General features: G+C 44.6%; 1 protein-coding gene across 3 annotated transcripts in view; it reads left to right on the top strand.

The window, feature by feature from the left end:
* Positions 1-17997, top strand: part of LOC118772586 (guanine nucleotide exchange factor VAV3) — a 64362-nt gene extending 46365 nt beyond the window's left edge. The window contains exons 18-28 of one of the 3 annotated variants that reach the window (XM_036521050.1): positions 935-957; positions 1731-1764; positions 4675-4805; positions 7006-7071; positions 7794-7828; positions 8238-8354; positions 9692-9779; positions 10599-10728; positions 14762-14842; positions 16082-16233; positions 17289-17997. In XM_036521050.1, coding sequence (XP_036376943.1) covers positions 935-957; positions 1731-1764; positions 4675-4805; positions 7006-7071; positions 7794-7828; positions 8238-8354; positions 9692-9779; positions 10599-10728; positions 14762-14842; positions 16082-16233; positions 17289-17333 — 902 coding nt within the window. In that variant the 3' untranslated portion in view covers positions 17334-17997. Of the gene's footprint in view, positions 1-934; positions 958-1730; positions 1765-4674; positions 4806-7005; positions 7072-7793; positions 7829-8237; positions 8355-9691; positions 9780-10598; positions 10729-14761; positions 14849-16081; positions 16234-17288 lie in introns of all 3 variants that reach the window. The other 2 variants (XM_036521049.1, XM_036521051.1) reach the window with 2 other exon arrangements.
* The last annotated feature ends 5420 nt before the right edge of the window (positions 17998-23417 follow it).

The raw sequence follows: 23417 nt of genomic DNA, 5'->3' as shown, positions 1-23417 counted from the left end.
ACCTGGGCACCTTCTGCCCTAATGTGATTAGTGCCACCCAGAAAGAAGCTGGAGAAGTGCCAGAACCAGAAATGTTTTTGCAAAATTATATTTGTCAGAGATTTTGTTTGAACTGCCTGTGGTAAATAGATGATGCACACCTCCAATGTAGTAGCTTTAGCAATGAGGAAACAAGTGCAGATTAGTGCACATGTTTACAGTCCTTTTCTCAGTGCATAGTACATGATTCATTGGTATATGCCTGCCTGATACAGAACTCTGTGGCAGTGAGTAATGATAATTAAAAGTAACAAAGAACACCCTATGCAGAAAACAACAAATGCACACACACACACACACACACACACGCACACACACACACACACACATGCACACACACACACACACACACATGCACACATGCAGACATACACACACACACACACACACACACACACATGCACACATGCAGACATACACACACACACACGCACAAACAAACAACAGAAAGACCACAAAAATCATGGGCAAATCATTATCTCATAAGTCACATTGTGCAAGTGAGAACATGACAGCACTCGATAAAGTTTTAGAGCCGTGTCTGGCTTTTCTGAGTTTGGCCGGAGGGTTTGACGTTTGCGTCAGACGCGCATTCCCTCAAGTTTACTGCCTCCGTCTTCCTCGGCGTTATCTGGAGCCTTGTGCGCGCTGGGCCAAAGTTCAGGGTGGTACACAGAGCCTGCGAGGAGGCAGTCGTTCCCCGAGGGAGCCAATGAGACTAACTCTGCTAACAAAACAGTCCGTAGTCCTGCCCTTAGCCATATACGCTAGGCTCCTGTCAGGTAACTGCAACAGAGCAAAACAAAACAGACAGAACCTGCGCTAACAAACGCCGCAGCCAGGCTGCCTGTTCCTTGACATGCACTCACCATGCCTGTTTTCAAATTGATTTCAGATTCGGGAACGCTGAGACCGCAGGTAAGACATGCACGACTTTGAGATTGCTGCTCAGAAGAACTTCTACTCTTAATATCATCTTTGCCGAGAAGCTGCTGATTCTTTTTTCTCTATTAAAATATGTGTAGTGAATGTTTCATAATTCATTTGCAACGTGTTTTTTTTTTTTTGTTTTTTTTTGTTATTTTGCAGCGGCTCACAAACAAATGACGTAGAGAAACGTGCCATATTTTAAGCTTGTTTTTGTGTTTGATTAGGACGTTATAAATGAGTCGGGCAAATAAAAATGCATATTCGTAAATATATCAGGCTCACTTCAGTAAGTTTGAGTACCGAGATATGATTAAAATGCCTATTACTTCTTCCAGTGCACATGTTCTTAGCATTGTTGACAAGCCATTCCATGCTTGCCTCACTACAATAATAAATTCATGACATTGTGCTCGGTGTGTACTGAGCAGGAAAGATATGATTACATTTCCATAAGATGCAATAATGTACATTTGGAAAATGTCATGAATACATGGCATTTGATGTAATATGCGCAATAAAGTTAGGCTTGCATCAGACTCAGGATCTCTTTCTCATTACTACCTGTTTACTGAATGCTTGGGGCAGATCTGATGGACAATTGCACAAATTACATTTGCTATGTGTTTAAGTTGCAGAAACGGTTGCCCATGTTTATTTTTCCATTAAACTTTGCATTCTGGCCAGTTCTCTGTTTGCATGTTGAGAATGGTGTTTACACAACGGGGCAGATCACGTTTGTTTTTCTCCCCCCCCCCCAACAGAAGAGAGCAGATCACGGACGAAGACCCGATCCAGGTTGGTACGCTTTGAATGTGTCGGATTAGTCAGGGGCCCTTGTAGAGCTTGGTGTCCGTTCCGTCACCCCCCCGCCTGTCCCCTCCCACTCATTTAACATGGCATGAAATGCTTTGAGCTCTTGCTTGACAGAACGCACAGCTCTGGCGGGTTTCTTCTCTGAATTTTCCCGCAGACGTGGAACTGGCTTTTGTTTATGCCTTTTCTGTTTAGGGTGCAGAAAATCTGCCCCCGTCCACGGCGTGCCGAAATCGATATGCATTAGATTGCTTTGGTGGTGATTGTTTTTTAATTCAGCATGTTCGCATAGTTGGGGAGTAAATAAAAATGTTGGGTCGCAGCCTTTTTAGTCTTGATGCAGTGTATTTCACGCTCTGAGCCCTGGAGCACCTGTATAATAACTGACTGTTGCTCTTGCCTAACCGGGCAGCCTATTGCATGTTCCCTGCACTTATCTGTCTGTAATTAGATAACTGTCTGCAATTAGTAATCCAGAAAAAAAAAAAAACTTCACAGTCTTGGGGGTTGTGAAGTCAATGTCAATGTATCGTATCTATCATGCAGTGGTCTGTTTAGAGCAACCCTTCCCATGGTAACTAAGTGGTAGGGTATCGGGTTTTAGCAGTGCTTTGGACTGCACGGCTCAAGTGTCTATTGCCTCATATACTTAGTGCAATCGCTGTGGGCCATGCCAAATAGTGAGAGGGAATTCTGACAAATCCAGGTGTCAGATGGTCTGATAATCTTCTCGAACGCGTACCGACTTGTCCCAAGCTGTTACTGTAATGTGACTTTTTTTTCCACTTTCGTGAAAAATCATTGCATTAACTGTTTCACACCTGAAATACGATGCCTTGCATTGGTGTTGGGATCTGAGAAGGAGCACGCCCAGGCGGTGCAGCGCCACGCAGGCACAGGCTTGCTGGGGTCAACAAAGCTGAGAGCTGTGTTCCAGTTGTTTCCAGACAGTTTCCAGTTATTTATCTGATAGTTCCCTGTTATTTTAATCATATTATTTATTTGGTTAGGCCTCATTTGCAGTGGTTTAGAACCATTAACAATGTTGCGCAGTCTTAGTCCCAAGTCTCTTAGTAGTGTTAGCTTGTCAGTACCATAGTTGAGGCAAAGCAGCTTGCTCAAGAGCACAGCGTCAGTGTTCCCACCTGACTTTTTAACTCACAATCCTTGAGAAATTCACAGGATGTGGGAGTTGTGGGACAGTGAACTCCGCTGAAAAAGAGGGGTGTTAGCGCTGTTGAACATTGACATACAGCGTAGAACCGTTTTTTTTTTTTTTTCAGGGCAGCACCTCTTCAAAATGTTATGGAGCCATAATGAGCTCCTGTGCATGTGTTAATGAACCATGCTCTCCCTGGCCCACGAGAAACAAGGAGGCTTTTTTTTTAGGCGAGAAGGGTGGGCGGGATCAGTGCATGTGAAGTTTGGAGAACCCAGCCACGGAAATTGTTCCTCCCGAGCGCCAAAGCCGCAGTTGGACGCCGATGAAAAGCCAACGAGGAGAATCATATCCGTGGCAGCAGTGGCGGGAGAGACGCCCACGGTGCCCGCTCTAATGGGATCATGAATATTTCAAGCAAATGGAGAAAGCGCTCAAATGCAAACATGTTTTTTAAAACTCTTGAGACCCCCCCCCCCCCCCCCCCCCCCATTCGTTGTCGTATGGAAAGTGTAGGAATGGTGGTAGGAGATAAATCGGCATCAGGGATTTGTTAAACCACTCTGTCAGAGAATGCCTTTTTTTCCACAGCATCTTGTGCATGTAATTCATGATAGCATGGTTCCATGCTCCTTCACTGCAAAATGTTAGTATTACTGGTTTATCAAAGAGACAAGTCTGCTTGCCCTCAGAGTAAATTATTCTTGTGGAATGTATCTTTGTAAATTAACTGAAGAGAAGAAGGCCTTGTCCATTTTCTCCAGGAAGCACTGGGCTTGTGTGCAACTGTCCTCTCTGTGAGGCTGCCAGGTTGGTTGACTTTCCAAGTCTTAACCTGGACTGTAAAAAACGGATTCCATCCATCCAGTATGTGCTACTTCACTACCAGTTTTACAGATTTTTCTAAGCTTTCCAAGAGGGTCAAGCAGCAAGTTTAATTACAGCTCATTATATTGCTCATCATGAATGAAACAACATAGATTCCAGAAATAATGCACTGCAGTCAGTCTATAAGATATGATTTTACCCCTTTGCTTCCATGTTGATTCCCAGTTACTGTTCAGAACCAATTTCTGGTAAACATTGTGACACTCAGAATACAGGTGTGTTCTGCAGAGTTCAGCCAGCAGGGGGAGCCCTTTTCAGAACAGTTATGCTAATTAGAAAAAAATCATCACTCCAATCTATAAGAAGATCACAGCCAAACCCTGCCCACGGAAACCAGGGCGAATAATGAAAACAAATACAATCTGCCATAGCTGCGATTCAGCGTTTATCTGCTTTGGGACCGTCTCTGTAAAATAAATAAATAAATAAACCAAAAAATAAATACATGTTCATGGATCGGAATCACACTGAATGAAAATTACTGGCGTTGTATGCCGTGTAACCAGCTCATTAAGAACAGTGCCCATTTTAATTATGATGAAATCAGCTTGGAAAGAGAGATTGGAGATGACAGAACGCCATACACATTCCAGGAGTTGGGGTGATGTGGATAATGTGGAATTCTGCTGCTGTTGATGTTCAGACTTCTGTTCCAAGTTTTAAGTAGACTTAACGTAGTGCTTATTGTGGCACAACCACGTAACTTGCAGCAGTGATGGGCAACATTTTCATACACTGTAATGAATGGCAATGTGCTCACGATAACAACATGTGTTCATTACAACAGTGATTCTTTGAACAGCCACTAAGTCATCAACACTGTGTTTTGGAATGCTTTTTCACAGGTCTGCCTAAGATGCTGGTGATCCGAAACTATTACGGGGTCCCCAGCCCTATGTGTGGGCCTCCGCTGAACATCCAAGCCGGTGACATCATAGAGCTGATATGCGCAGATCTGCACAGCTCTTGGTGGCAGGTGAGAGGCTTCGCAGTCACTGGACACTCCACCCCGCAGCAACTGAAAACAGGACGGTTAAGTGTCTGCTTTGACTCCATTGTTTTTGAAGCCTTTAAAGACCTTCATACAGCAGAACACCTGCTCGTGTGTCCCTGGCAAGTTTTTTTTTTTTTTACCTTCCAGCTTTGTCATGCTATCTCACGGCAGATTGCTCATGACGTTCCACTGTGTCCGCTGTCTTATCAACCGTGAAAACTGTTGACACAAGCGGCAAGTTTCAGCGCGAACGTCTACATGCACATTCGTGCGCCCCGAAAAGTGTGGAGACACGTTACGAGACACAAGAGCACGCAGGACACAACTGCTAGTTTGGACATAACCTTGAATATCGAATTGTTTTCTTATTTTTTACGCTGTGGCCATGTTGCAGAGAAAATAGAAAATGTTCAGTGCGTACACATAGCACAGAGTCAGGTTCTGGAAGTTTCTCCAAAAACAATAAAGAAGTCACACGCCAGTCACGTGGGTGAATGGCTTTCCTTATTGTGAAAGAGCTTTCTGAGTAAACAGGTGTGGACGGTAAAATGACACCACACCTCCATGTGGGCACTTTGGCGCCCAATGTTTATTTGTTTTTCAGCTCGAATCATCGTTGCTATTTTTAAAGAGGGCCCAGGCCTTATTGTGGCACTAAAATAACATCTCCAACCCCCCCTATCCCCCCCTCCCCCTTGCTGGGCTCCATCCAGATTGCCGCTCTGCAAACGAGCGGGGTGGGAAAAGGCATTTCGTGTGATTTCTTGGACTTTGTGCGCTGTCATTTTTTGATGGCACACAGGAAAGCAGAAATGAACACCCAGAGACCCAGTAAATGGGCGAAGCTTCAGACACTGGCTCAGGCTGGCAGCCTGCTTAAGGATGTGTGTGCTTGCTATATTCTTGCAGATATTTTTTTAATTATTATTTAGGGAAGGAGGCATGCGTGGTCGGGGGTGAGGGGTGGGGGGGGGTCAATTGTCGGCAAGGGTGGGGGACGGCGGGAAAAAGCTCAGCTGCAAGACAAAAATGTAGATTATTTATTTATTTTATTTCATGCAAAATTACACTTCACACTTCATGAGGCTACTTAATCTTCACAGCCCTGTGGCGACACTGGGCGGAATTACAGAACGCTGAGCATTCGTCTTCTGCATAACCCAGAGACAATTATTCCTGTACTGGTGCCAGACAAATACAATCAATCACTGTAATTTCATTTTACCCTTTGGCTGCCATCTGTTTACTCTAACAGGGTTATAAGTTTAATCTTTATCATGCGCTTATCTGTGCCATAACAAATAGAAGAGGTTTTTAAGAGCACTGATAAAATGTTATTACGCTAAATGTATCATGGACGTTTTAGGATTGGGTTTCAAATCTGATTTGTGTGGGGGTGGGGGGTGGGGGGGGGGTGGATTAGCTGAGATGCACTTTGCGCTGTAATCAAAAGACAATATGAAGGAAAGGATAGATAGTCTGCTACCTTTGTGGCAATTTATTCTAGTGACATCAAATAGAAATGTAACATACAAAAGCATTGATTAGATTGTATTGGAAGATGTATGCATTGATACCAATTACTTCAAAGCCAATAGAAATAGCTAGAAAACGTGTTCACTAGGGGGACTGACTGCTTTTTAATGAGAGGGGTGACAGTATCTGTGAACACGCACTTGCCGGATTGTGTCAGTTCATTATTTTAAAACAGATATGCATTTTTCCTTGGTTGTCTGACATGCAGTTATGTTGTGTGAATGCACAAACCTAGGCAGCACACTTGACATTCCACTGAGTCACAGCTCCCTTCTTTGAGAGCAAATTACGCCTCTGTGAAGAACGACAAAAGCTCTTGATTTTGTGAGGTGAAAATTCACAGCAGATTTATTCTGGAGTCAACCTTTGTTTTAAATGACAGATGCAAACAGTGGTTTATTTTTGGTGATTGTTTTCCATGACAAATCAGCCATTGCCTTGCTCTGGTATTCACAGCTATACGAAGGAGTCATTATCGTTTCGGAACCAGGGCCCTCATCACAATGCTGTTCAAATCTATCCATAAGCGGAATCAGAACAATAATTAACTCCAGCTATAAATTTGTAGCACCGTGCTAATTGTTCATGAATTATTGAGGGGGAGTCTCCCAGCCGAATGTAATGCAATTATCCGCAATGGTTTCAGGGCAGGATCCTGACGACGAGAGAAACTGGCTACTTTCCAAGCGATGCTGTGAAGCCTTGCCCATGTGTAAGCATAAACTCTTAATTCTTTTACATGAGCTGCAATAATAGCTTTTGCTCAAATACGGAAATGAGCACGTTTTTTAGGGTGACTCAACAGTTTTATGTTTGCCAGCAGCCCTTACCGGTTGCTAATGTTTGATCATCTTGCCTCTATACATGTTGAATCTCTTAATTTAGACCCATTTTAAACTAAAAGCGATTGATTCACCGGTTTCTCAATTTACTGGTTTCTCAACTGCAAATGGAGAAATGGTCCCTATGATTTCTATTTGTCAGCATTTCCAGATTTCCAGACTGTCAGCAAAGTAGAGGTCTTATAATATATCTTTACCATGTGTCACTGTTTCATCAGAACTTTAGCACAACATATTTCTAAACATAAAATGTGTGCAATATGAAATCCATTTCTGTATCTTGACTTAGTCACCTGACTGTCTGAGGTCTGCTGTTAAATGTGGTTAATGATCAACCCTTGTTACGATGTGTAATTGGAGAGATAAGCAAGACGTTAGGTAGGGTTATCAGGAGTCAAGATAAACCCACCTGTTGTTACCAAACACATGTTAAATATTGTGCAGCAAGAGTCAGGTAGCTACCAGGTGCCACGGAGCGTCCTTCAGATATGCTGCTTTCAGCCATGAAGTCTAACCCAGTGTTAAAATTTTGATTCATCTTTGGGGAGACTTGCAGAATAAAAGCCAATGTGTGTACACTTCTCTCCCACAGGTTCCAAAACCAGTGGATTACTCAGCACAACCCTGGTATGTGTCTAAATATTATGCTACACACACATAAACATTCTGTATCAATTGTGACTATGAGGCACTGTAATGTCCATTAAGCACAAACAAATCATACATGTTGTATGTTGAACAATGTTGTCTTTGAGTGTAATTTCCATGTATAGGTCATGTGTAACGTGTGCTTGGGGAACACTTATGTAACTCAGTAACTCCTTGTGTGACATGTATGAGGTATTACAGATGTTGCATAGTGTATTGCTGTAATCTTGGAGCAGTGTCAGCCTGTTACATCAAAGAGAAAATATGAGAATGGTATGTGCTAGCAGCGCTGGTATTGCAAATCTTGAATCTTTCATGTCAATGCAACTGCAACAGGAATTATTAGCGCTGTGAAGAGCTCTTTCCCTTCTGATTGGCCCAATTACAGGTTTGCCGGGCCAATGGAGAGGCTCCAGGCCGAAGCAGAGCTCATAAACCGCGGCAACAGCACCTACCTGGTGAGACACAGGAGTAAGGAGTGCACCGAGTACGCCATCAGTATAAAGTAAGTCAGGGGAGTCTTTTTTTAACACCCTCTATAATACAGACTCACTAGAGCCCATTGCGATTATGGCCCCCATCTCTTCCTCATAAACATGTCACAAGCTATTGTCTGCAGTGGAGTGCTGCCACAGCGTCGTACTCACACTGGATGTGCAGTTGCACCATATTTAGGGAGCCTTTATTTTTTGCATTTAGCTGGTTTTCGTCATACAGAGGAAGACTTCCCTAAAAGGTGGTGTTCTCATGGTGTTATTTACATTTACATTTACATTTATTCATTTGGCGGATGCTTTTATCGAAAGCAACTTACAAGTGAGGTAGAGTACAACACAAGCAAAAATCCATATAGGGAGTCAACAATATTAGAAGCAGTATAGTGGAGTCCATGGTGCTTATTTGCTCTGTAGAATGTGTGGGTTTTCTTTTCAATAGCTAGTCACCTCACCTTGCTACAGCCATGCCATGCAGAGCAGGCAGGGGGTGAAATTGTTTGTTTGTCTGTGTGTGTGTGTGTCTGTGTGTGTGTGTGGGGGCTCTAAAGCTTAAAATGTTCTTCATGGTTTCTCCGGTGTTGGTTAATAAACCAAGCTTTCGTAGGGAGAAGGAGCATTCGCACAGCTTATAATCGGACGAGAGCGGACATCTTAATTGCCTAGTTTGCAGCATGTTTGAGTACATAAAGGCCATTTGATGACAGCCCAAGGTTATTTAGCCTAATGGAAAAAAGACAGAGGGTTCGACATGTTTGCGGAAACAGCACGAACTGCTTGAAACAGACAATACCTTCTCTCGCCCTCTCTGAAGAGCACTATGCATCCTTCCATAGGCGGAGCCAGTCGAAATAAGAAGCCCCGGAATTCTAAATTAAGCTTTGGCATTTCAATTTATAATAGGCACGTCATTGGATTTTTTTTTTTTGCATACAATATGGATTAGGCATATTATTAGGAGGCTTACTCGGCAGTCAGGCGATAAGAAGCTCATTCTGGAAAGTAATGAAGATCAGAGAGGGAGAGAGAGAGGGGGAGAGAGGGCCTGCACACTCAGACACAAAGGCTAATGTGATTGCCGTGCTGTTTTGCCAGCGTAGCACATGCGGACGCAGTCAGGAGCGCGAAGACTGATCCAGCGCCGAAAAGAGCTCATAGATTCACATCAGCACCTCTATCCCGTAAATACAGTTTGGTAATGAGAAGCCAGGCCCCTCTATTGACGTCTCTGTACATTTTGTGTCAGGAGCTTTGCCCCATGCATTATCATGGCAGTTCACCCTTGGGGTCAGTATCGACCGCAGTGATCACCAGAAAATTACACTCATAACTTATTCATTGCCCACAGGTATAACAACGATGTGAAGCACATCAAGATCTTAACCAAGGAGGGCTGTTTCTACATTGCCGAGAATAAGAAGTTCAGAAGTATTTTAGTAAGTTGTCAGACTTTTTTTCTTTACAAACTACTGTATTTCCTGAATTAATAACAGTGCATGCCTTTCTTTGTCTAATTAAGTATAAAGAAATGAATCTTATTTCAGGCCCATAAAAACTGAATAGAGTTTAGGAACATTTATCAGTCTGAAAACCTAAGGTGTACTAAAGAGTAGAACATTCCAATTCATATCACATTTCTGATTTGTTCTCTCCATTTTGAATTTGATCTGGTAATGTAAGGTAATGTACTCTTTTGGTGTTTTGCTGTTACTTATTTTCATTTGCTGATGAACCACAGACCTTGTAACAATATCTGGCTTGTCAGATGACTCCAGAAACACACCTTACTGTATAATAAACATACATATCTATATTGTTTAGCAGTCTAGCTACTGTAGCAACACATATCTTTTTGGAGCTGCCTGTTATCTTGACGACCATCATCATGAGCACCTTGACATGTGAGGCTGTCTTGGCAGAGACAAAAAAAAGTTAGAGAACTGTCTCACTGCCAAATAACTACTCTATGGCACCTTGACATGAAGGTTTTCATGTCATTTCAAGTCCAGGATTTCTTATAAGTGCAAGGCAGTAAATTGGATCATGGTAGGATTGCATGAGCTTTACAACCAGAAACACAGAAAGGCCAAGGCACAGAAAGAAGTTTTGTTTATGGCAACAGTGTATAGAAGCAGCAGTACAGAACACAAGGTTTCGGGTCCAGTGGTTTTGCTCATAGTTTTTGGGCTTGAGTCTTGAGTGCTAGGCCCGAACGAGCAAGGTGTGGTGACGTTTGCTTTATCCGTAACGAACAGGAGCTCATAGAGTACTACAAGCATCACTCCCTGAAAGAGGGCTTCCGGAGCCTGGACACCACGCTGCAGTTTCCCTATAAGGAGACAGAGAATGCAGCCATGCAGCGAACCAACAGGCTAGGTGGAAACAGTGAGTACAAAAAGGCTCAGCCGGAGGTTTTTACTTTTTTGTTGGTCTTTTGTAAAACTTTGTGCGCATAGGTTGGGAAGAACAATTAATAGGTACACATACACACACACACACACACACACACACACACACACACACAGATTTCTGTATCATATACAGATGTATGCACCCACATACACAATTAAAAAGCCAAAAAATGTTTTTCTTTTAGGTTTATTTGCATATATTCTTTAGATCTTGTGTTCTGTGCAGATGTAACAGCTGGACTATTGACTCCTGAAATGATTGCGGGGTAAATGCTTGTTTAGGGCCCATTGTTCTATTATTACTATTTTTCACTTGTTTCACTCTAGAGCCAAACTATCCCTATTGTAACAGTTCAGCTGAAGGAAAGCCATCATCTGTAGCAAATTTAGCATACCCTAACCAAGGTCCATCGATTTCCACAGACATTGTGGTTGCTTTGTTCATAACAACATCTTTGTTAGCAGCCATTGCTGGAGGTTCAATGACTAGTGTGTTTTCACGTTAGAGAGTTTGCATGGGAAAATAGTGTCAGTTCAATAGACTCAATAGACAGCACTTATACAAGAGCAATTTGTTTATGCAACAGACAGCACTGCAGCACCAAGGTTATATGTATTGTAGAGAGGAATAAGGAGCATAGATGGTTTTCTTTAATGGAAGTAATGACTTGGGTGTGCTTTCTCTCGTTATGTGTACTGACTACTGTGTGACTGTGTGAATAAAACAAAGTTTCTAACTGCTGTAATGAGCCTTATATGTGTGCAACACAATAGCTTTGGATCTGTATTCTTGCAGCCATAGGTCTGAGAGGAGCTGGAGATGCATAGTGGCATGGAGAGACAGCTTGCGTTTAGTCCTCTGAGGAGATGAAAGGGTTAAAATCATTGCTTTCGCCGGCAGCACACCCCTGGCTAGAGCTGCGCTCTGGGTTGATCGAGAGTTTATGACGCACTGCAATCAGTGCTTAGATGAGATTTCATTGTAGCGCCATATGTCACCGTGCAAAAAGCGAGAAAGAAAGTCCCAGGATTGCTGAAGGTCGTGTTGCATGTGGGAAATATCAGCAGATTGCAAAGCTGTGCTCTCATTTTGAAGAGCTCGTCAGTCAAGTTTTTTTCACTCTTTAAACAAACAAACAAAGGGGGAAAGAACCACAAGAGCCCCCCGACTGAAGAAAGCGAATTCAGGCAGGAATGTTTTTCCTGACTGAATGCTCGTTCTCTCGAAGGTCTGCTCTCATGATACTATGGCGTTTTCAGATTATTATTTGCCCGGTTGTTTTTCCTGCGCAACAGCAATGAATGCAAATGTTTGTTTTCTTAATCGTGACCCAATGGCGTTCATTTTTAAGAAAGCTGCCCTTTTTTGCATGTGATACATATATAATCACTCTATGCAATCTATGCAGGCCGCAACACCAGCAAATAAATCCAGTTCACAACTGTATCCCATTGACAAACTGACACCACCTTTGTCGAGCAGAATCCAGCCAATCAGCTATGCAGCATAACCGTTGGAGAAAATGTAATCAGACATGCAAATATCTGCAAATATTACAGATGTCTTGCAGCCCCTTTCCACCATCTCTTCTCCTGATTGAAATGTCAATCCATGTTTGGTTAAGCACCGTTTTCACATCTCATTAGACATGCTAGCAGACTACTCCAATTAGACTGTACAGTGAGTTTTCGGATACAGATTTTCAAAAATAAAAATCCCCCTCCCCAAGCATGGATTTTAGCTTCAAGAGTCCAGTGGAAGTGCCTGCGGTGTCTTGTTTTGTGATGTATTCAGTGTTCGGCATATTTTACAGTGAAGGTGATGTACTCTCCAGCTGCGGCTGGTCAAACTGTAACCTTCAATGGCTGTATTTTGAATAACAACATTTTGAGGGGGAAAAAATGGAAGGCATTGGCGCTGGGTGTTTGAATTCTTCGTTTTGTGGAAGTGATGTGGACGGAATCAGAAATGTCTGTTTGATGCCCCTCAGACAGTTTGATATCACAGACGGGCAGAGTGGAAAGAACAGTGAGAGTAGACCTTTCTGGAAAGCGCCGTGCATTCATGCATAAATATATCCCGCTATCCAGGCTCAGGCAGGTATCGCTCTCTAAATATATGAACAGATGTTCTGAAAAAAAAAAAGACTGCAGGAATCACAACCATTCAGGCAAACTATGGTTATTTAACCCTTACCACCAGCCATGATGAGGATTCTAGGCAGATGCATTTTACTTGTGAATTCTGCAAAATGTGCTCCAGATACCAAATCGGATTTCCTTTTTTTATTTTAAACTTTTGTTCATGCATGAGGGCTGAACCACCATCCTTCAATACATTTGCATGCAGCCAGTGGCCATTTTTTGCATTATAATCACACAGCTCCCTACAGTGCAGTGAGCACCCATTGGAGGATAGGTGCTACTGAGGTGCTTCATCTGAGCAACCTGCAGGTGCCAGACAAACCACAGGGTACCTGTGAGTGGTGAGACAAGGAAGCCCTGGCCGAATTATCCATCCCTATCCAAACCAATGTATTCTGCTGTAGAGGGATCGCAGTCATTTGGCATTTGACATGGCTAATTGTGAATCTGGGTCACAGGGCTCAGCTTGTGCTCAGAACAATCGCCTGGCACCACCTCGAGTTTATTTTAAATTGCATATGATAAAAAGAGACTTACAAAATACTAAAAATAGCCGACATGTTACCAAATCTTCATGATATGATCACAATCCAGATATATTCTGGCACATATATGTTTGTATATTATACGTACTGTATAGGGTACTTACCCTATATCATATACATTGTCCGTAAAAAGGATTTATACACACATGAAACCGGAACATTAATTCACTGCAGTGGCTGAAAATAAATGCATGACAAAACTGAATTTCATTGAGCACGAAACAGCGGACACAGAGAATGCAATGACTCAAAGTACAAAAACGGTAAATCCTTAATCTTGGATGTGGTCTTCACATCCTGATGACGTGCGGATCTCCCTCAGTGCTGCACACGAAGGCCCCGTGTGTGCGAGATGTTTGCTCCTGCCTGACACTCGCTGGGGGTGGATCTGGGTATATGGGGCTGCGGTGGCCTTCTGTGTCCACTGTCCACTTCAGCCTACACAAGGGCCCACGCACACAGATCTGCGTGGCCGTGGAGGCTTTGTAGCCGGGTCTGCTACTTGTCCTTGTCTCCATGGCAGCTGCGGGAAGATTTCCGTCACTCCACTCTCTCCCCAATACCCCGTTCCCACAAAGCCAGCTGGGCCTCACTTGATAAGGGTGGAACAAAAAAACTTGCTCTGTACATGGAGAAAGTGAGCAGAATGGCCGATACATGGCGTGGTCCATCTTTTATGTGGTGAGCAAAGTGACTCCATGGAGGTGGAGGTAGCACAGCTGACTAAAAACGCCCCTCTTTTTGCTTGCTGTTCACGTAACATCAGGCATTTTGGCCATGTTGGGCACCATATTGCCCTAGCGTCTGCAAGGAAGAGGAGGCCAGTAAACATATTGCAGGGTTGACACTAGCTGGTTTTGAACATATTGGCTTAGCTAGTCAGATGGGGCATCAGATGGTAGAAGAAGGGGGTCTTACTGCTGGATAATAATGTGCTTGTGAGGGAAAGCTATGTGCTGGTTATGTTCAGCAAGCGGAATGGGGAACCGATTGTATCCGAGCAGGAGTTTTTCAGAGCCCTCCAGAGTCCCCCCTAATGCCCTTCTCAGGTAAACCCAGTCAAGGCGTCGCACAGGAATCACCAGCATGTCCATTGCACAAGGCAAATCCACACTGGCAAATACTAACTCGAAGCTGGAGTTTGGCTTTTTTCTTGTGACTGTCTGTTGCTGCTATTTATTTTTCCTCGACTGCTGTTACCAGCCTTTGTTTGCCTTTCAGCTTTTAGTTGATATTAAACATATTTTTTCTTTGCTTCTCTCCTCTCTCCGCCCCCCCCCCTCCTCCCCCCCCCCCCCCCCCCCCCCCCCCCCCCAGCCCCATTGCTCTGTGGGCTTTCTTTTGTAACGGCTGCCGGCTACAGCTTTGTTCCTCCCTCCTCCGCTCCTTTCTGGTCAGGTACAGGTACTGCTTTCTATTCCTCTTCATTTGGCTTCTTTGCAGTCTGCGCAGGCTTGCCTCACCTCGCCCTGCCTCGTCTCTCTCTCCTCGCCTCGCCTCGCCTCGCATAGATCGGCCTTATCATTCCCTTTACATCATCCGAGGCTTCCCATCTGTCTGTGTTCACGTGAGCGTTTGTATGTATGTGTGACTGTGCGGGTGTGCGATGTAGTCTTCCTCAGAGCGATGGTATGGGGCAAGGATGCAGCCATTAATGGAGCCGGGCTTGGCTCTGGCTCCTGGCTCATCGTCCATCCTCGGGCTGTCCCACCCGCCTTGCCCTGCCAATCAAACGTCTCTCAGAGCCAACCAAACCAAACGGGCCTCCCTGTCATTGGCATAGCCGAACGGGTCAGGTTAAAGGAAGCTGGCAGACTCAAATTGCTCTTCCTCCTCAGCTCTCCAAACTCAGACTCTGACTTCACCTAGCTGTGTGTATGCAGCTCACCGCCTCCTTGTTGTCTGTCTGCACCAGCCAGTCCGAGACAGAAAAACATGTTCATTTCTGGCATTCAACAAGCACGTGTCAACACATACCCTTCGGCACAGCTTATTTGGCTGGGATTCAGAGCTCTCTGTGAAAGAGAAAGAAAAGATTGCTTTATCTGACACGCATGCAAACAAAATATAATCATTTAAGGAAGTATACCATTGTGTTTGTCAAGCATGTCCAAGTCAACACCGAACGTTGTAGAATTTCGTTTTATCATTCTCCTTGTTTTTTTTCTTTGCCCCTGGATGCTATGAACAAGCCATGGGTGGTTTTAAAGAACAAAATGAGTGTGGATTACACTGTTGACACATCTCAAGACAAAATCAGACAAGCCACTTCAATTTGATTGGATCTGCCCTGATTCCAAGAAAAAAATCATTTATTTTTTAATTGGATTTGCTGAGACAGGCAAACAAGTGGAGCGAATTAAAGTGTTTGTGCTGGATCAAGGAATTCCACTGTGAGTCACTTGTATAAAACGTGGGGAGAACACTCATTGTTCTCTACTCTTTTGGAAAGTTTTGTGTCCTCCTCCTCCCTCTCCACCCACCTCCCCCAAACCACAAAAATACGCACACACGGGCACACACACGCACGCACGTACGCACGCACACACGCACGCGCACACACACACACACACACACACACACACACACACACATACACAGTGCAGTCAAGCTTATACTTTGCCTTCTGTCTTCCAGTGTTCACTCCCAAAGTGATGGGCGTGGCCATCGCGCGGTACGACTTCAGCCCCAGAGACACCCGCGAGCTGCCTCTGCAGGAGGGAGACGTGGTGAAGATCTTCACCAAGACGGGCGCCAACGGGTGGTGGAGAGGCGAGGTCAACGGCAGGGTGAGTGAGGGAGTGACCCCTGCACCAGGGGACACGCAGACAGCGTCACCTCCACGGTGATGCATTAGTTACTGTTCCCATGGCCACGCTGCGTCCCGTCATCACACTGATTCCGAGTGCAGTCCCGATGAGTTCGTGAAGGAAATGAATCAGAGCATTAAAAAGTGCATGGAGAGATGCGGATTTAGGCTTATTTTCACCCCGCTGGGATGGGGGAAAAAAATAGAACCAAATGTCATCTTTTTTTGTCAGCGCATAACAGAAAATGCGCAGTCGGGCACGGGGTCGTGCGGAGTGTCATGCCGCATTTCCGCCGCTCTCTGGCTTGACTCGAACTTGTCGTGCCGTCGGAGACACGGGGGCTGGCGTTTTTTTTTTTACTCAAAATGTCGAGGTGCTTGTTTTTCTTTTATGGGTGTCATTAATAGTTTTGTGGATCAGTGGGCAGCGCTGGCTTTATAGCCTGCTGTGACAGTGGGCGGGAGGGAGCTGAGAGCGGAGGGGGTTGAGTGGTTTTCACAGCAGCCGCAGATTGAGCCCCTGTGGAGTCGCCAGCCCCGTGGTCACCGAAAGGTCTGTGGCCAGACCCCCGGGTCTCTGCTGGAACTCGAGCTCGCTGGTTAGAGGTAAAATAGATGGGAATGGGGGCCGAGGGGGGTTGGAGAGAGGGAGGAGAGTGGGGGGGGTGGTGTCTTTAGGCGATAACTGACATTGCGCCCATTTTGAGCGCACGGACAGGAATCAGACTCTGCCAGTGAATCGGATAATGGGGGGGAGCGCACCAAGTAGACCCCGTGATGGACTGCTGCTGGATTATATTATCCCAGCCCAGCTGCAGCCCTCAGTGCCAGTAACCCAACACGGTAACTGTTCTGCCTAATGTACTGTGAAGCATGTCCCATTGGCCCCCCACCCCCCACTGCCACAGCCTCCGGTTCCCTCCTCTCCTCAAGGTTATTGATAGATGCTCGCCGGCGTGATGCAAGCCGCCGTAACACGTTCTCTCCCCCTCCAGCTCGCTGTAGTTTCCTGATCATCTCCTGTCTGAATCGCAGGTGGGCTGGTTCCCCTCCACGTACGTCGAGGAAGGCGAGGAGTGACGGGGACCGGAGGCAGGCCCGGGGAACATCTCCATCCACCTCTGCTTCCGTCTTCGCTGGGAAAGGAGGGCGGGAGCACAGGAAAACCAAAAAAACGGAACGGCGCAGAACTGGAATCACACCGCCGCCTCCGCTGCCTCCACGTAGCTCGCTGGAGCCGGGGATTCTCCGCAAGCCTGCGCTGACACCTTAATGGCTGGCTCTCGGGCTTCGGCGGCGAGAGGCTGCCAGTCGGGCTGTCAGTGCGGACCCGCTCGGAGCTGGAACCTCCCCCCCACAACCACCCCCCCGCCCTCCCAGGAAGAGACTCACGCATCCAGACAGCTTTAGCCCCCTGTCACTCCCTGCGTCCGCTCGCGGTGGCGGTCCTGTTGCTGGTAAATATTTAAATACATCTCCATCCCTGGCTAAGAGTCTTCCGTGATGAGCTGGAATAAAAAAAAAAAAAAAAAGCCCTGAACTGTTTCATTTGAGCTCAGCCAGATAGTTCCTCCTGTGCTGACCTTGCCCATGTCCCTCTTACCTGTGCTATTATTGATGACTTCATCCCTCCTTCCCTCCCTCCCTCCCTCCCTCCCCCTCCTGCTCTCTGAGCGGAGGCCATGAGGCCGCGGGCTCTCCATCACCTAAGCCCCTCGCAGCACATGTCGCAATCACTACCCCCCCCCCCCCTCCCGATTCGGCCGTCTGGAAACGCCGTGCAGAGACACACCTAAAGCGACCAGGAGACTCGCCGCCATCACCTGAGTAATTGATTGCTGTTGTTTTATTTTGTTGTTTTTTTTTTTTTCTCTGCTACCCATTTTCTTCAGCTCAAAGGAAAGCGCTCCTTGCCTTCGTTTCTTTGCTTATCTTAAAAGACACATTGTTAGCTGTCGCGTTGTGTTTATCTGATTTCGTCAGATTACTGTAATGTCAGGGAACGGGCGATATCGCTATGACACCGAGCATGCTGTTGACAGGAAACAAAGGAGATCACTCCGACAGCCTTGTAAACAATTTTATGCAGTGCCTGCAGCTCTGAGAAGATTGTGGCTTCCCACTCAGAAAGGATCTCATTAGATATTACAGCCAGCACCTTCCTAATCCAATAATGAGTAGGATTTGCACACATTTTGACAGAATAATTACTTTAAACTGAACGGTTACAAAATGCTGTCATCAGAATGATAAAATGTAGTAATTAACGGGTGGATTAAAAAAAAAAAAAAAACACCAGTGATTTACTGGAGTTAAATGTAGCATTCAGCCACAAAGTTGTTCGATGAGATCCTGTCTGTTTCGCTGCTGTCTGTGATTGACAAGTATGTGAACTTGGGGAAGCAGAGTTTGACATGTTAACAGTCATTATAGGTGGCGCCAAGGAGTAGTGTTGCATTAGGCCTTCCTGTGTTTACTGCGGCTATTAAAAATAGGTATAAAAACTTGAAACCTACATTGGACAAATGTGCACATATGCACCAGTGAGCCTCCAAACACAGTTTGAAATTACTTATACGTTAACAGGTACGTCTCACAGTCATCAAACCGTCTTATGTGAGATGATCCATAGATTTTCGTCTTAAAATTAATTTTCGGTTTTGGCCTTTGATTAAATACAATGGGGAATTTGAAAGATAGAGGAGACACAGATTCCAAAATATGGGGGAAGACTTACAACGCAACCATTTGTGGTCACCCCAGAGAATTAGCATGCCCGTTGCGTCCACAGATCCTCAAGCCACATTCAGGATGAGAGCACTAGCTGTCACCTGTCACCTGTGGAAGTGCCTCCAACCAGAGCCATATATTTATATGTATACACACACATGTACTCACTGGAAAATAGTATGATGAAGCTACACAAAACCCTCTGTGAAACAAAACCCCGTTGCAGATCTGCTTAAAAACCATAAAAATTGTTAATCACTGTGATTTTTCCATGGGCTGATGCAAATAGATATCCAGCTGTCCCACACTTCAGCGGGAATTTTTCTGCGTCCCTCAGTTCTCGAGAAGGTCATGTTCCCATGAGGAGCCGCGTTTAATAACCCCCGAGACAACGGATACCGAAGGCCTTCATATGATGTATAACCTCCTGATTGAGTAGATTATGTACCATTCAGTACTGTTGCTGCGGAAGGTGTGCGTATATGCCATATGGGGCCTTGGAGGTTCAAATAAAGGGCCACGATGACTCTCTCCCTGATCAAACGGCGCTTTATTGCGCTAATGATCAGCGTGCTGCAGTGATCGGTATTGATATTTAAAACCACATGTGGAAGACAACATGTATAAGGTATTAACGATGTGCGTATGCTAGTGTGCTTGGGCTCTGAACTGGCAGACGAAACCTCCACGGCCAACATGCCACGATTGACACTAGAGAGAGCTGTTGGAGTGCCCGTGAAACAGTACTTCATTCCCCCGTCTGCGATGAGACTGTGGGCTCATCCTAGCAGCGGCAGAGAGGTCTCTTTACTGTAGGCATCTCGCAGTAATGACTGTGAGTCAGGCGAGAGTGCATTACGCGGTACCTACACATGCATGGATGAGTCTCACCATTTGTACATCAGCGGTGGACACGCCATCCAGATGTCCTCTGCTTTCTCGCTCCTACTCATGGCAAAACAGTCATGTTTCCATTTTGGTACTATTTGACCCCTATACAGAAATTGAATAGAAAGGGTTAAACGAGGACTAAAGTGTACAATTGTCAAAGTTGGCTAATTTAGTTAAACTAGAACTTTATGAAAAAAATATTCTCTATAAAGCATTGAATTGAAATAATTGGTCAGGTTGCTTTCCCTTTTTTATATAAACCAGTGTCCTTGCTAATGTGAACAAAGTGTTATGTGTAAGTAACAGCCTTGTCTCCCACAAAGTGGTCTTCTGCATAGCTAAAGCTGAACAATACTATATATATGCACTTACTAAAATATTCTGAACATGGTGTCTGATGTTGTTGTTTGCCATACGTGTTCAGGGAAATTCATTTATTGAAATGTTGCAAGAAGTACATTGAAGGAACCGTTTTTTACTTGATATACCATATTGTGAACTGTGTTCAGTTTGTATATGAGCTGTTATTTTGTACATTTTTTTCTGTTTTGTACAGTTGATGTGGAGTTGACTGGACATGTATTATTTTTTCAAGTGGGTTAAAACAATGTTAATCTGTTCATGTTAATGAAGTATTATTACAGGCTGTCTTGTGAGGCTTCCCCTCAGATTTTGTCCTTACCTGCAATGCAACACAATGGCCACTAGATGTCAGCATTGAAAACAATTCTGTTTGTTTGCTTTATTGAATGCGTGGAAGCTGACCAGAAGCGTTACGCCCATCCACCTTAGCCTGTATGGAATAGGGTTGTTTCCATGGTCTTATCTGAGAAATATTTGGGCTGGTGATTTTTAAATACCTTAAACAGCTATAAATGTATTACACTGTATTACTATGCAGCTTCATAAAATACAAGTTGCCTTTTACTTCTCTAAAAAGCTTTGGAGACGGACTGTCTGTTCACCGGGCAGGTGTCAGACATAGCACTTAACCCTTGTTCACACCTCAGATCAGAGGGGTCTTTGAAAAACACGGTTTTCCAATAATTGTCCCACAATCAGGTAAATCTAGTTCCTTTCTAGCCACCAATTACAAGATATGGTTTTTTAGTTAGTCCGCCACACGCAAACCATGTGCAGTTGCGGCCGTTCGCTCAGATGTGGAGGGCGGTCGTTCGGACCGGAGATTATCACTGATGCCTGCCGCACTGCCGCTCTCTCTCACTCTCTCAGATGAGAGGCACAAGAATTGGTTTTCTAAGCTTTCACTCCGGTAATCTGCTCAACTCTCCTCTTCCCGGGGAGATGAACTCCGACAACAGGGATTTGACAGCCTCTATATATATGAGGAACATCCCCACTGCCGAGCGCTGCTGCTTTAATCATCGTGTGATCTCTTACCCCCACTGAACGCCTGCTCTCTCCGCGCACTCTGGCGCGGCGGAGTCGGGCACCCGAGGTTACCACCTTGCAGCTTTTGCAGAAAGACAGACGTTGCTTTGGGGGTGTGGGGGTGACGCAGTATGCGATATTTTGTTCAGTTCTTAGACAAGTGGTAAAACATTTCTTATATGAAAAAAAAAATTCTGGCATGAAGAAATGATTACTTTGTCGGCATTAACAAGCAACTGAAAACCTTCTGTAAAGTGGTACAACCACATTCAGTCCTTAATTATGTATTAGCCCTGCATAAACAAAGACCAGCCGTGTTGTAACTTTTCAGATGTACTGACCATTGCATCATCAAAAGTATGTATTCTGCTCCGAAGCCAAAGATATGTGTTTACTTGACGGAGAGCTCAAACACCATGGAAACCTGCCAGAGTGGCCTAACATGTAGCTGTTCAGTCTGAGTCTATTACCACAGTGCTGTATCATACTGTACTGTAAATATGTATATATCACATAATAAAATGTATATTGCTTTTTTGTAACAGAGTTCATGTTGGGTTCTTGTTTTTCATTCACAAATTAACAATGAATCGATTTGAATTTAATAAGCAAATGCATATGCACCACCTTTTCAGTTCCTGTGGTTTTAAGCATGCTTATTTGGTTAAATCCTTTAATTGCAGTTGCTAGACTTCTTTGTTTTAGAGGGATAATTTGCTGATTGGCATGCATGAGAATACAGTAAATTAAGACAGGTGTCCAGCCATGCTTGTGGTAGAAATGAGAATGGGTACATAGTAGAAACTAAAGGTCTGACTGCTATGTCTGGGTGTTAAGCATACATATGCAGCATGTCATTTTTTGGTAACAATATGGAATCTATCCTCAGTATATAGCTACAGGATGTCAAATATATGTCATACAAATATAAAATGTGAGACTTGTTTGTTTATGTTATTTTGTGCATTTTTTTATACATTTATTACAGATTATACTGTAAATTATAAATTATTATACAACAATTTAAATTTTATATATATGTTGTAATACATACAACGTATGTAGCATGTCAAAATATATTATTTATATACGGTACTTATAAACATTATAGACTTGTCACAAACACTCAATGGCTATAGATGGCTTACATATATATATTATGTTGTTATGGTAAAGCAGTGATTTTCAGTGCATCTGTGGTTGGGTATTTATGGGCCAACATTGTTGGAAGGTGGGCATAGTTGTTCATACAGAGTAGTGCTTTAGTAGTCAGCCATATTGGTGCCTGTGCTTGGTTCAGTCTTCGTTTTTGTTTTTGCCATTGTGCTGGCGGCTCTGACCCCAAACACCCGAGCCACTCTCAGGCCACATCTCCTCCTTAGCCACATTTCCACATTTCCCTTGCTGCTTGGCCTGTCTGTTCTTGCCTGGCGCCGCGGCTCCAGCTGAAAGTTCAGATGGAAACTGAGCGTTGGTCCCAGGTTCCTGGCGCTCGCGTATTACATGCTTCCTGGGGGGGGGAGGCGGAGACGTTTGCATGCACGTTCCAGTCAGAGAGCATGCTTGTGTGTGGTGGCAAGAAGCTTCAGCCATCTGCCACCGGTTATGTAAGGATGACGGGGCCGGCCGCTGAGGCAGGGAGACCCGCTATTACACGAGGAAGGGAACGAAAGCCTGGCTCTCTGTCCATGGCCTTGGCAGAGACCGCCTGCCACACACACACTGCTGTACTCCCAGTAGCAGCAAACTCAGACAGACAACAGATAACAATGACAGGATGTTGATTCACTTTACCGGTACTTTAGTACTTTTTACTGTTGGCGAAGATGATGCTCAGCAGGGGCAAGGAACACTTGGACTGTGGTCCAATTTATCTCTCAGTAAAAGTTTACTCTAAAGGACGGGGAACAGGAGGTTCTTGAGAACAGCACTGTCACAATGAAATGTAAAAAAAAAAAATGTCATTATGATGGGACTGTAGGATGCCATCTTCTGCCGGATGTCTAAGGCTTTGATTGCTGTCTGAAAAAAAAGGACAGCTAGGAGAAATGTGATGGAGGCGCTTCTCCTGGCTTTCAGTGCTGCGTGGCATCGCTGAGCTGGCTACCACTACGCACTGTGAAGAGCAGTGTGGGTGAGCTTACAGCTGCC

This window comes from Megalops cyprinoides, chromosome 2 (assembly GCF_013368585.1).
Source record: "Megalops cyprinoides isolate fMegCyp1 chromosome 2, fMegCyp1.pri, whole genome shotgun sequence".
NCBI classification, from domain to species: domain Eukaryota; kingdom Metazoa; phylum Chordata; class Actinopteri; order Elopiformes; family Megalopidae; genus Megalops; species Megalops cyprinoides.
This window is presented reverse-complemented; position numbering and strand designations above follow the sequence as displayed.